Source organism: Melanotaenia boesemani, chromosome 14, assembly GCF_017639745.1.
Source record: "Melanotaenia boesemani isolate fMelBoe1 chromosome 14, fMelBoe1.pri, whole genome shotgun sequence".
NCBI lineage: Eukaryota > Metazoa > Chordata > Actinopteri > Atheriniformes > Melanotaeniidae > Melanotaenia > Melanotaenia boesemani.
Genome location: NC_055695.1, coordinates 23,315,968 through 23,329,420, shown reverse-complemented (window position 1 = coordinate 23,329,420; position 13,453 = coordinate 23,315,968). Strand labels below are relative to the sequence as shown.

Sequence of the window (13,453 nt, the reverse complement as noted above, 5' to 3'; positions counted from 1 at the left end):
TGAGGACAAAAACCAATAAAAATTTAAATTAACTGCATAGTTGCTCAGAGTTTCTTTGTATCTATCATACATTTGCCTAAGCACATATGCCAATGTATAAAACCACTAATATTACAAAGAAAGAAAATGGCCCAGAAAGTGGACATCATGGGTGCATGATTTGAAGCGTTCTTTGCTCTTTAACAAATAAACCAACCCAAGTGCTTGAAAGTCTACTCTGTTTCCTAAAGAAAAAGAGAAAGAAATATAAAGATTAGATTTTTGTGACACCCTGATTTGGTTTATAGAGGAATAGTTAGTTGTTAAGTCTTTTTTTTTCTTTTTTTTTCTTTTTTCAAATAGCCTTTGCATGTTTTTCTCCTCTCTGTTCAGTAGCCCGTTTCACAGGCGGTGCAGAGTGACGGTTGTGTCCAGCAGTGTCCTTGTCGCTCCTGCATTTTCAGGGCCCTGCCTGCCCTGCTAGGTCCTGCAGCTGAGGACTGTGTGCATGTGCTCCAGCAGCAGCCTCCACCTCTGCTGCTGAGGATGCTTCAGAGCGCCTCCGTCCCCTGATGGTGTGAGGCCCAGGCCCGGTGTCGGAGCTGGGGCTCTGCAGGCCTTGGGGGGCCTCAAGAAGTCCTGGCTCTCTCACTCGAGGTTTTCTACCACGACGGGAGGGGATGCCATTGCAGCCATCCTTCTTGAGGTGGCGGTGTAGGTGATCAGAGCGCACAAAAGTCTTAAAGCAGCTTGAACACTGATAGGGACGCAGGCCAGTGTGTACACGCATGTGGTTCTTCAGGTCGTAGTTGTGAGCAAAGGCAGCTCCACATTGTGTACACAGATAAGGCTTCTCTCCTGTATGCTTCCGCATGTGAACCTTAAGCTTGTCCTGTCTGAGAAAGACAAAAATAAACATTAAATGAGAATACAAGAATGAAAAAAAGCACATCCATCTGGATGCACTCTACACACACCATTATTCATTAAGCAATCATCCACAACGTTATGTAAAAATATACAATCCAGTCTAAAAAGATTATCAATTTATACACAGTGGTCATTTTAATATGCTCTGGATTATTTTATTTTCCAATCATTTCTTGGATCTCCTCCAATTCTGTAAGTGTAAAGAGTCCAACTGAAGATAGGCCATAAACTTTAAATTTTTATCTCTGTGGCTGCACAGTTGTAGAGTGACACTGAGGTTCAATGTTCACTATGCCAGCTGGTATTTTCTACTGTTTCGCTTACCTTTAACTTAAAGACAACAGGATAATTCACAGAACTCAATATAATATTTTTTAATGCAGACTTTTTGATTTTCTGCAGACAAACCATTCTATAAATTCAAAAATTATTGATGAGTAGTAGTTAGTGTGGGGAAGGCGATCAAGTTGCAGTTAGTTTTATCCATCTGAGTCATATTTTATTGAATCATGTATAAGAGAAGTCTTCACTTTTAAGGAAACCTAACAACCAACATGGGAATTGTGATAAATATGAGTTCTACAACAGTTACATTCGGGTCCAGCCAAAACTAAAATATGGTTTAATTCATCTCATTGCATCTTGAAACATTTTTCTCTCTGCAGTGATACACCACCCACTCTATCAGGCTGTCTCGGCCTTCATCTGACTCTTGTCCTTCCCTCCCCATTTCGCTCTTACTATCTCTCTAGCTCCCTAGCTCTTAAATCACCCAACCTTTCTACAGCGAAAAGCAGAGGGCTCCTCAACAAACGAGTGTAGTTAAGACATCTTTAGTTATACACACAGGCTTTGTAAGTGCCATGTAAGTGGATTATCTGTCATACATGCAAAGTGAACCCAATGAATCCCTCAGAGGTCTGACCAAACCATGCCCCAAATCTAAAATATAAAGAAGCATGTGTGTTGGTGAAGAGAAACACACATATACACACACACACACAGGTTTATGCTCAGGCTGAAGACTTGGAACAAAGTGACACACTGACAGAGGTAAATTATTTAAAGGATGGGAGTGATTTATTACTGTGCAAGGCGAACCCTTAACCCTGATCAAACAGGATTAAGATTACAATGCCCCATTCCCACTGCCGGTCAAATTTATCTGGAGGGTAAATTCAGATTGGTCTTCCCTACCTGCTACGCTGTACAAGTTTCAAGGGATATTTCAAGCCTACTGTATCTATTTCCAGCAAAAGCCTGCTAATTAATTAATTAAAAGAATCATTTCAAGGAAAAGGAGAGACATCTGAATACGAGGAAACCCTGTGAACTGAGTCCCCTTCTGTAGACAAGCAACATTTTTCTGGTTTCCGAGGGGCACACAGCCGATTTCATTAGAGGTAAAGGAGCAACAGAGAGGGGGGGGTTAAATACTCTGCTGTGGGCAATAATCAACATAAGCACAGATCAAAAGTTCACATTACTTTATTGGAGCACACATCCAGGGCCTGTAATCCCCCACTATATCAGAGCACAGCACTTTATGGCAACTGTCCACAAGATAACACTACCAAGACACAGCCTTCTTTTATAGGACCCATATGTTAAAATTCCAGGACTTTGCCATGAAGGTTGTCACCATAAAACATACCTTTATAACAATCCAGCCCCCTCTCTCATAGCTGACGCAATCTGTTTACCATTACAGTAAACACTTGCCTACAACATAGCATTAAAAAAAACAAACAAAAAAGTTTGTGCCCATGAACAAGATAAACATTTGGACACAAACTGCACTGCCTTCTTAAAGCAAAGCTAAGGTTGTTAGTACTAATACTCCAGCTCTTGGCTTTATGGTGTTTCCCTCTGCTGGGCAGTTTGCCTACAGTGCCAGGTCCAAGACTATTAGTACATGTGACATGAGGTAGTCCCCTCATTAAAAGGGCTTACCTGGTAAAGCGCACTTTGCAGATGGCGCATTCATAGGGTTTCTCTCCCGTGTGCGTTCTGATGTGGCGGGGTAGCTTGCCTGCACCTTGAATGACCTTCGAGCATATGGGGCACTTCTGGAAGGCCTTAGAGCGCATCTTCCTCTCTCCACCACCTCCTCCACTTCCACTGCCTCTCTCTCCAACCCCCCTCTCTCCTCCTCTGTTTTGGCCTGTACTGCCTCGTGACAACCATAGCGACGGCACTCCCTGGGTTACAGCAGCAGAAGCTGTATCCTCATGCTGTGCGCTGCTAAAATAATTCAAGTAAAATTCCATGTCGGGATCGTCCCCATCTCCCTGTTCCTCCCCTGTTGTTGCACGCTCCTTCTGCCTCTCGATGGAGTCCATCATTTGCTGTAGGAGGGCACTGGCTGAACCCCTCTCTCTCACCATAACCTCCCTACAACTGTCCTCCACTTCTGTCTCCTGCCCCTGCTGAGACTCAGGGGGGAGGTAGAAGTGTCCATTTTGAGATGGAGGATAGTATGATGACCCCAGGATTGCTCCGTTGCCCTGCACCGCCTCTCCATCCTCATCTTCCTCTTCATCTTCATCCTCCTCCTCTGGTTCGTGTGCAGCGGGTTGGGACAAGGCAAGTGCCAGGGGGGAGTAGTACTCACTGGGGCCAGCAGGAGCCCCATTGCTGCGGGCGCTCCCATTACCATGATTAAAGTGCAGTTGTGTGGGCAGGTCCCTGAGCTCTGGCGTGCTGCAGCTACTGCTCCAGTGCGCCCCTCTCTGGAAGTACTCCAGGTATTCCCGAGCCCGCACCCGGTTCCCCTGCTCCTTGCCTCCTCTGCCTTTTCCCTCTTCGTCTTCATCTTCATCTCTTCGCTCACTGCCCGCCTGGTGAAACATGACAGAAACCAAAGAAAGAAAAATAAAGGGAAAATAAAAAACAGTGTACATCTTGGCAAAACGATTAACACAGCAAAAGTAAAATATATATATAAAAAAGTAAATGTCATGCAAAAGCTACAAAAGGCTGACTCAGAGAGACTTCAGTCTTCCAGCATGGAAAAGTCACTGTCAAGGTATCCTGGATGCACACCCAAGGGTCCATTATGCTCATGGGTACAGACGTGTATAATCAGAAAAATATAATTAGCAAAACACAATACAATATGGTGTGTGTGGCAGAAAACAAAGGAGTCTGATCCCTATGTTTTGTTTATCTGATACTTTCTCTAACTTCTTGTTGTTGATAAAATCTAACAACAGATAACGGGACAAACTGACTCAGGGAGGCTATAAACTGATGGTCGAGTTTGACGTGAGATTATCACATGATAGCAGACGCAGCATATCACAGCTACGGTTGATCATGTTGCAGAGCAGAAGAATGTGCTGTGTCTGTAGTCTGTGAAGGAGCATGTTGCCATACGAATGCTGTTTGCTCAGCATGAGTAAGTGTTGAACCAAACTCAAGCTGTGGGTGTGTGTTTGACATAGTGTTTGACAAGTTTGACAAGGCCATGATGTAAGCTTCACTATGTTGAGTATTTATTGAGGTGGACAGTAGGATGACCGTATGCCCATTTTCAATATGCATGAACCAGAGGAGCATTCTCAGTAAGTTAACCCAGTCCCGCTATGTACAGTCAGCATGAGTTCACATGTGATAAGGTGAACTAGATGGAGTGTGAGTCATGCTTCAAATAAACTATTAATGAGTGTTATTTCTTATGTTGTAATAGTGTTGTACCGGCGGGGAGAGCACTTTGGTGTCCAGCAGGTGTGTACAGACATCCTGGACTGGTGAGATTTCCAGGAGGCATGCAGCAGCAAGGATGTCAGCCACACTACTGTGACTGACTGTCAATGTGGCTGTGTAGGCAAAGTCCAGCAAAGCTCCCAGAGCTTCTGCTGCCACAAAGTCGATGTTGTAGATGTTCTGTTGGTCTGCAGCAGCCCCTGATGTGAAGAGCTTGTGGAAGTAGGAACTGCAGGATGCCAGGACGGAGCGGTGGGCTGGGAACTCCCGGTCCTGGGTGACCAGGAGCACGTCACACAGCAGCCCACTGAGCCGCTGCTTGTTCAGGCCGCCCAGGACGTCTGCACTGTGTTCAGGGAAAGGGATCCCCACAGGACCTTCCTCTGCCTCTCCTGACCCTCCTCTCCCTCCCCCACCCCCGCCACTTGTTGTCCCTCTGAGCCGCCTTCCGCCCCTCCCGCCGGCTCCTGACGACATCTTCCACCAGCCTGCCGCCGAGCCGCCTAGCACAGCCCCCACCCGTGTATCCGTCCTGCCGTCTGTCCGTCTGCCTATCTGAGGGGAGAGGAAATAAAAACAGAGAGGAGACAAGGAAAAGATAAATAACATAAGTTTATAATCTTTTTAACATAGCAACAGAAAGAGAGAGGGACATAGATTAAATCCCTGAACCTAGCAGCATGCACAAAAAAATGAAACTTTCATGGAGAACAAAACTTAAAAATTAAATACAAAACACATGGAAGTCAATTACAGGTTCTAGCATTCAGCAGGTGAATAAGTTTATATTTTTTCTTTGTGTGTATGTGTGTGTGTGTGTGTGTGTGTGTGTGTGTGTCTTTAGGTAAAGATCTTGCAAACAAACTGCAATGGTGATGAAAAGACATGCTGAAACAGCTGTATAATATTATACATACAGGATACAGATGCTTGATGAATACTAATGACTGGTTAACCATCTAATATGTTTTTTTCTTTTACTTCATATGTTTGTGCATGTTATACTCATATACCCTCCAGCCAGCTAAAGTGTGTAGGAATTTCTTGAGCCCATTAAAAAAATGTTTTCATATTTATGTAATGGCAATGCAAAATGTTTCCTTCTTTTTTACAAAAAACTTATGTACATTTATCATGAAAATGTTTACTTTCAGACCCAAATCATCCATATCAAATTACTTCATTATGTTTCTTAAAACAAAATAATAATCATTTAAACGTAAAAGAAATCTGAATTTATTTTAAACAAATCTACTGATACAGCAGTAGTTAGTGATCGACTGTGAAGCAAAAAAATGAGAAAGCAATAAATGACTTTCTTAATAAACAACTAACCCTATGCATTTAGTCAGACTTTTTACCCGCAACATATAATAATAAAAATAATAATAATAAATATAATACCATAATTATATATGATAAGTGGGTAATTATCTATCTGAAAATATTCATGCACTATGTATGAGTTCAGGTGTCTGTTTCTTTGTATACATAAATACATCTATGGGTGTGTGCATGCACTCATGCAAGAAATCAAGTAAGAGGTCGTGGAGGACAGATAAGCAGAGGGCTGTGGGGATCAGAGTGCATGCTGGGTTGAGCAGCCTAGGCACTCTTTCAGTTATGAGCCAGGGAGTGAAGCAAGGGAGGTGGAAGAACAAGAAAGGGTGGGGTAGGCGAGAGGGGGCGGCTGCCAGTGCAGACCCTGTGAAAAAACTCCACAGGAGGAGGAAAAGGACACGCAACAAGCTGCAAGGGAACAGTATTAAAAAGCGAGGTTGTCAATCCGGTCTGAGCTGGTTACCCCACCCTGTACTATGTGCCAAGTTTTAGAAAAGGCCTGTCCCCTCGCTCACGTGTGTCTGTGTGTGTGTGCGCGGTGGTAGTGGGATTAAAATGATCGACTGAAGCCTAGGCAGTGGGAGGGGGTTTCCAGAGAACAAGCCTTCCTCGATTTGTCTATCAGCACACTCGCACACAAATGAATACAGCAACATCAAAAAGACATCAATAACACACAAAAACACACACGCACGTAAACACACACAGAACATTCACACTGTCCAACTCTCCTCCCCCCTCCATCTGCCAGGCAGACCCAGCAGGGGGCAACGCTGCAGGGCTGTGGGGCTGCATTAAATGTTGTCGTCTACAAGATTCAAATGAATCCTTCTGATCATTCTTCCTGGTATGTTTGTACGCTACACCCCACTACCAAACCTGACTAACCTGGTTGCCTATCCTGTTTCGTACAAGTTCGCCGTTGCTCATCTCTTCTTTTTTTTTTTTTTCTCTCCTACTCTTTGGTCCAACATCTACAGAGAAATGTCTTTCTGTCTCCACACCTGCGATATGGCAAGATGTCACATTTGCCCACAGGTCAGCATTAGGTTTACTCTGACCTCTGCAGTTAGGGAACCAGGAGAGCGGAGCAGATGCTTGTTTCAGCCTCTCCTTAACTAACTAGGTCAAAGATTTTTTTTTTTCTTTTTGATGAAGATTATATTTAGATAAACATCCTCTCTTCTTTAACACAGGTAAAACGCATATATACTATCTTTTTGATTAATAAATATAAAATGATCCAGCCGCTGAATTGTTCCGTTAATCCTCATTGGACAGTTTTTTTAAACTGAGTTTTGATAGGCAGCTGACCACAAAGCTGTACAACCAATGACTTTTACAAAGCTTTGTTGAAAAACAGACTGTCAGGCACAGCAAGCGCAAATTTTATTACCCAACCCCTCATCTGAATATGTTGAGGGAGGGAAAGGAGATGGGAGTAAAGACAAAGAGAAGTGACACAGGAGGCAGTGAGAGCAGAGTGAGATATGAGGAAGAGCATGAGAAAGGGTAACCACATGGCCACCGGTCGTGTCCTTCACAGGTGGAAACAGATCTCTGTGGGGCCATCTAGACAGGAGCCGACCTTCTCTTCTTTAGCACAGAGCTCTACAGCACCTGCACTGGAGCAGGCATTACTGCAAGCTTGCGTAGCAAGCTATCCCCATACGTACACAGCTGACCCTGGGTCACGGCTTTGTGGGGTAAAGACGCTGAGCTGAGAAGAGATAAAACACACAAACACACATGCGCACATACACAACTTGATTCTGTGCCAACAAAGCATGAAGGGACTACTCTGCATGGAGGAGCCACCTGTCCCCAAATAAACCTGCAAAGAACGCTAAGAAAGAGGAAACACTGTGCCACAAACCTGATCCTGACACCTCCTCGTGGCTTTAAACATTCCTTATCACTAATTCATGCCTGTGGGTGACAAGGCCTGCAGCCCAGCACAAAGCAGCACCGCAGCTGTCCGTGTCGGTGGCGTTCCACTTTCAGGGAAGGACCTATTCTCTGTACTCAGACCATGAGCGCCCAGGCCTGCTTTGCAAGTCAAACAACTGCTTTAGTACAGGGCCAACCCAACCCATCTCCACCCTCATCACCTTTCCCTCATCCTCAACATCCTTCTACCCCTTCCCATATATGTATCCAGTAATCTCATATAAAATCACTTTCTGATTTGCAGTCCTCTGCAGAATATGCATCAACATCTGCCATGACAGTTGAACCATACGTGTCTGTCATCCACAAACACATGACAATAAGCTGTGGTGGGAGTTAGAGTGGTTTTTATTTTGGCTGACATGTATCAGCTATGGAAGGTCTGCAGAATTTCCACTCTCAAAGTATCTCTTTCTTTGGCTGACACATACCAGTCATTCCTAAATACAAAGGAAAAAACTGTTAACCCTTTGTAACCTCAGATGATTCCCAGACATTGGACTAAGTAGGAACTTTTAAAGAATACAACCAACAAGTAACCTGAAAAGCACCCGTTTGACTGACAGTTTAAAGCAAACATCGCATTTTGTGTGTGTTTTGTAACCATTATTTATCTTTCACTCTACTTCCTTCAACTTCAAAGCAAGAAAATGTGCAATTGGCACAAACCTAACTATGAGAGACTTGGGAGAGCAAACATAACTGAATTGATCCTTCAGTAAATGGACACAGAGCAGTGGTTAAAATGGTTAATTTTATTTTAAACAAGTTTTTATGTGTTAATAGTTAATTACATTTAGAAGAAAAAAAATACTTAATGCATTTTTTAAATTAACTTTCTATCAACTGAGTTATATATTATGCTTGAATACAGCCCAAACACAACAGCAACACCATAATTGAAAACAACTACAAAATAAGGATATTAAACAAGTAGAAGGATTCTCTAATCTCATCTATGCTCGTATTATTTCTCTTCCTCCTAACGTTGTCCAACTAACGCAACAGTTTTTGCCCCTGTGCCAACAAGCTCACAACTGGTTGCAAAGAAATCACCTCACTCAGGTCAAGTAGGTTCAAGGTTGGACCAAGAGGATATGTGAAGATAAGTAGAATGGGGAAGGGGGGTGGCAGTTCTTAGGAAAAGTAGATTTTGAGTAAGTGCCACAGCTCAGTCACTCCTTGCTGCGAGCTGTGGAAGGAAACCTGATTGGCCATACTGGGAACGAAGCAGGAAGAGGGCAAGTGACTGATAAAACTAAACTTGCAAGGGCTGGTCTCAGCCTGGCAGCTTTCACTAGAAACTAACCAGGAAGTGCTGCCAAAATACTGACACAAAGCCAGAGAAAAGGTAGTGGGCGAGGCAGCGCATTTAACTCACAAGCTCACTCATAACTCCTGAGCACATGGTGGCCTAGGAATCCAGCTCAGATGTCAATGATAAACTCAAGACACCTTATTCAGGTACCTGGTGTAACCTGCTACAATAAGAGGAAAGGTAACCACTCTCAGGTTGGGCAAAGTTTAATCTGAGGAAGTTGACTGGAGGTTTATAATGTTCTTACAGTAAGTTCTGTACTACTATTTACAAAACCTACTAAAGACTTTCAGACACACTATTATTATCTATCCTATGTATATATATATATATATATATATATATATATATATATGTATATATATATATATATTTTTTTTTTTTTTTTTCTGGGGCGGGGGGGCTACCTACACTGGATGACATAATCAAATGAATTTGCTAATTTAATCTTTTTAACGTAAATATTTAACTAAAAAACTATAAAACCAAAACACTCCTTTCATTTATGACAGTTGCAATTTTATGTCTCAGCTATTTTGTTGAATCAGTTAGCACATGTTGCCAACCAGGAAGTATAACAAAACACGTGGCTTCAGAAATGCCACAGCACCCCAACTCACAGCAACGCCCAGCACAACTCCAGCTGGCCAGTTGGTCAGTCGGCAACCCAGTGTGCCCTGCCTGCACCACTTAGTGCATGCGCAGTCCAACAGGGAAAGAGGACTTCCTGTGAGTCTGTGGCAGGCGTGTAACAGAACCCGCTCTGTTATCAGATGACCAGCTCTCTGCTTGCTCGATCTCTCTGTCCTTACTGTCTGACTCGCCCTCCTTCCCTTCCTCTCATCTGTCGCTCTCATCTCATCATTGCTCCATCTCTGTCTCAGACTCTGCATTGCATAGTATCCACCACATCACCCACTTCCCCTTTCCACTGCTGAGGAGGCAAAGCTGCACCGACCCACCCACCTTCCCGTGTCTGGCCATCCTTTAATGCAACCCAACCATCTTCTCTCTTGTTTAATTGCAAACCCAGTCTCTAAATCAACATGCAGGCTGTCAGATTGGTCACATATCCACTTCTGGATTGGTTATACAAAACAACAACAAATGTTTGTTGTTATTTTGTAATGTTAAATGCTCAGAACAACCCACCCCTCAAACTACTTCGTGTTTTTAACAATAACCTTCAATGACCCTCAATTCAAGTCAGGCTTCACCCACTCTCAGAAAAACATCCTAGGCCTCACTCTCCTACTCTAATTTGATCAGGTTGTGTTGGCCTCTCCATAATAAATGTCCCAGAAGAGAACAGAAGAAGCCCCTTTACTCCCCCTAGTCTTCATCACAACAACAGAAAAACAACAGAGAGGGGTCTGTCTGTCTAGCCAGGCTGGAAGCTGTGGTATACTAAGCAGCTGACCAGGGGAACCAAACATTAGGGGGAAGTGAAGCTGCATTCATGATGGAAGAAGTTGATGAAACAATTCAAACGGTAAGAAAAGGGTCAAGCTTATACAAATGCAAATACCTCTGTGTGTTGAATGGCAGCACGGAAATAATGCTGTATGCTATGAAATGTAACAGAATTACCACAGCCACAATAGCTCATTCAACCACATAAATACAACACTGAGCAAACTTAATCTGACAGTTACATGTACCTGATTGTATACAGCCAACTTTTCACTTGAAAATAAAGCCTCCAACTGCCACGGCAACATCACAAAACCTGTCTTCCAGGCTGTCTGAACCTGCTAGTTTTGGGCCATAGTGGTGTAGGCACAAACATACAGGAATATCAAACTGTATTCAGTCTCACCGCCAAATTGATGGGTGGTGTCTTGGACCAGCCCACAACCACTGAAGTCCCCTGCAATTCCCTTGGAGTCTATTGTTGGTAACACAGACGCATACACATGTGTGCACAAAAACACACACTCACACATACAAACACATATGGCGTCCTAGTTTAACCTCTTGCTGGAATTTACTTGAAGTAACATTTTTTCTTCCATAGTGGCACTTAAGAAATAGCACAAGGTGTAGCAGACAAACTTTATTATAACTAATAGATTTTGTGACACTGAACTACATTTTAAAAAAAGACCATCTTCAAAACTTAATCTCATTTCGCTTTCTGAGTGGCACTCTAAACATTTTCCCAGCATCTGGGCGTCATCGTGTAGTTTGCTCTTCTTTTACCCTCTCTGTGCCCGCATGTTTAAAGAACGGGTTTAACAAGTATGCAAAGCCAAAAAAATATGCATCTGGTTATCAAGGAAAGTAGTCAGGGTTGTTTTGAAATCGCGAGTCAAAAGGCAAGCTTTTTACATTGCAGGCAAGTGGGATTACAGTCTGTTTTTAACAAGATGCTGGTGAGGATGGAAGATGCTGGTGAGGATGGGGGCAAACGGACTGGAAGGAAAAGTTGTCATGAGATTGACCAGGTTGTGAGTAGCCAAGAAAAACCTAAATCAACCTGCAAGCGAATAAGCTCTTCAGGAAGGTGCACAAAGTTACGGGAGCTTAAGTTTTATTTCAATATTGCATGGACTTACCCTAACAGTGAACTTCAGCTGTCACAAAACATGTCATATATTCTCCTCCTCATTAAAAAGAGATGTCACCTGGTGAGGTGTTTCAAACTATTGCTCAGCATCCCACCTGTACCCTGCCAGTTTTCAGCATGGTCGCTTCTCTAAAATCTAGCAAACTATCTGATGCTGCGTTTCTTGTGAGTTACCTTAACAGTCCCAAAGAAGCTGCAGTACAGGATGTGCCATTTTTTTCATCATCTTTCTCTACTAATGATAGATACAATGCCATTTAATCACAGCAATAAAACCCCTACAAGATGCCCAATGCACAATGAGTCTAAAAAAAAAAAAGTTAGTATGAAGTGAATAGAGACTTCAAAGTGGCTATTTCTCTTAGCAATTTTCTGTGCAGCATCATACTCTCAGCACTGACCTATTTGTCATTCCCTCCTTTATTTGCAAGTGGGTCAAGAACTCTGAACTCTATCAAGCCCCTTGTGTCTCACCCTCCTTCACCAACAACATCCAGTGGTGTTTATTTACCTTGCTTGCCTCTCCTCTCTTCTCAGCCACAGTCTAAGGGCACAGTGTGAGTATGTGGATGTCTTTGTAGTGGTTACCAAATAGGCACAAAATGTTTTGCAAGCCCTATCTGCCTCCCCCTGCCTGCTGGCCAGTTCTGCTGCCTACGTCTCTAGGCAGGGCTAGAGCATTACCAGACAGGAAACTTGTGAGTGGCCCTAGTCATACAGGCAAGTCCTTGCCTGATCCCACAGAGACCCCCCCCCCCCCTTCTCTATTTTCAGCCCACAACTCAGCTCCGCATCCCGTTGTCTCATTGGCTTGACTGCAGCTCACTCACCACACCTCCTCATTGGGATAGGCTGGCGGCCGTTCCCTTTCCTGGATGGCCAAGGGCAAGGCACTCTGGGATACAGAGTTCTGAAACCCCATTTGACCTGGTTTACAGCCCCGAATGTGGACTACGAGTCCCAACTGTCTGTGCCTTCACCACCCCCACTATCTCCAAGCCTGCTCTAACGTAAGCACTCAGGGCTGAATTATACACTACAGTATGTTGCTAGCAGGCTGCCAGGTATTAAAGTACAGACCAGCCATCAAACAGGGCAGAGCTTTGTAGGTTAAAAAAAAAACATGTTTCACTTCAACTCTCTCAGCAGTACTGAAACATTAGAGGTAGGTTCTTTCATCACCTTACACTCCTGAAACAATTCAGACATACTTGAAACTTCTGACCTAAATTGACTTATTTCCATTCTAAACAGTGTAATCCCACAACAACGTGCCCCTTGCAGACAGCACGCAACCTTCCCCACACTGAGCATTTCAGTCATTACTGTCCCAAAAATTTGCTGTCATGGCTTGTGCCTTGTCTGATATAATTATTTTTGGTTCCTCCTTTCTTCGTTTAGTACTACCCACCCTCTCTTAAGAACCCCTCCACCCCTCGCCTCCTCTAAGTGCTTCCACCTGCCTGAAAAGTTAATGCCTTGTACACATCCTATAAACTTTATCTTAAGATTCCCCAGAGATAAAGAGCTGCACAGAGGAAGTACTTTAGAAAGATTTTAGAAATAAAAAAAAAAGAAAAAGAGGAACCTTGACTAAAGACTACTGCTGCGACCCACCTCTCCTCTCTGGCCAACCCCCCCACCCTGCTCTCCTTTCT

At 43.5% G+C, this 13,453-nt stretch overlaps 1 protein-coding gene across 1 annotated transcript; it reads right to left on the bottom strand.

Annotated features, from left to right (window-relative positions):
• Positions 1-215: 215 nt before the first annotated feature.
• zbtb7a (zinc finger and BTB domain containing 7a) lies at positions 216-12,717 on the bottom strand. The gene is made up of 5 exons (XM_042006277.1): positions 12,626-12,717; positions 7,579-7,678; positions 4,609-5,172; positions 2,863-3,749; positions 216-875 (listed from the first exon to the last, which is right to left on the bottom strand). Exons 1-5 carry the CDS (start codon positions 12,715-12,717, stop codon positions 440-442), a joined length of 2,079 nt encoding a protein of 692 aa, XP_041862211.1. The 3' UTR covers positions 216-439.
• Positions 12,718-13,453: the final 736 nt, after the last annotated feature.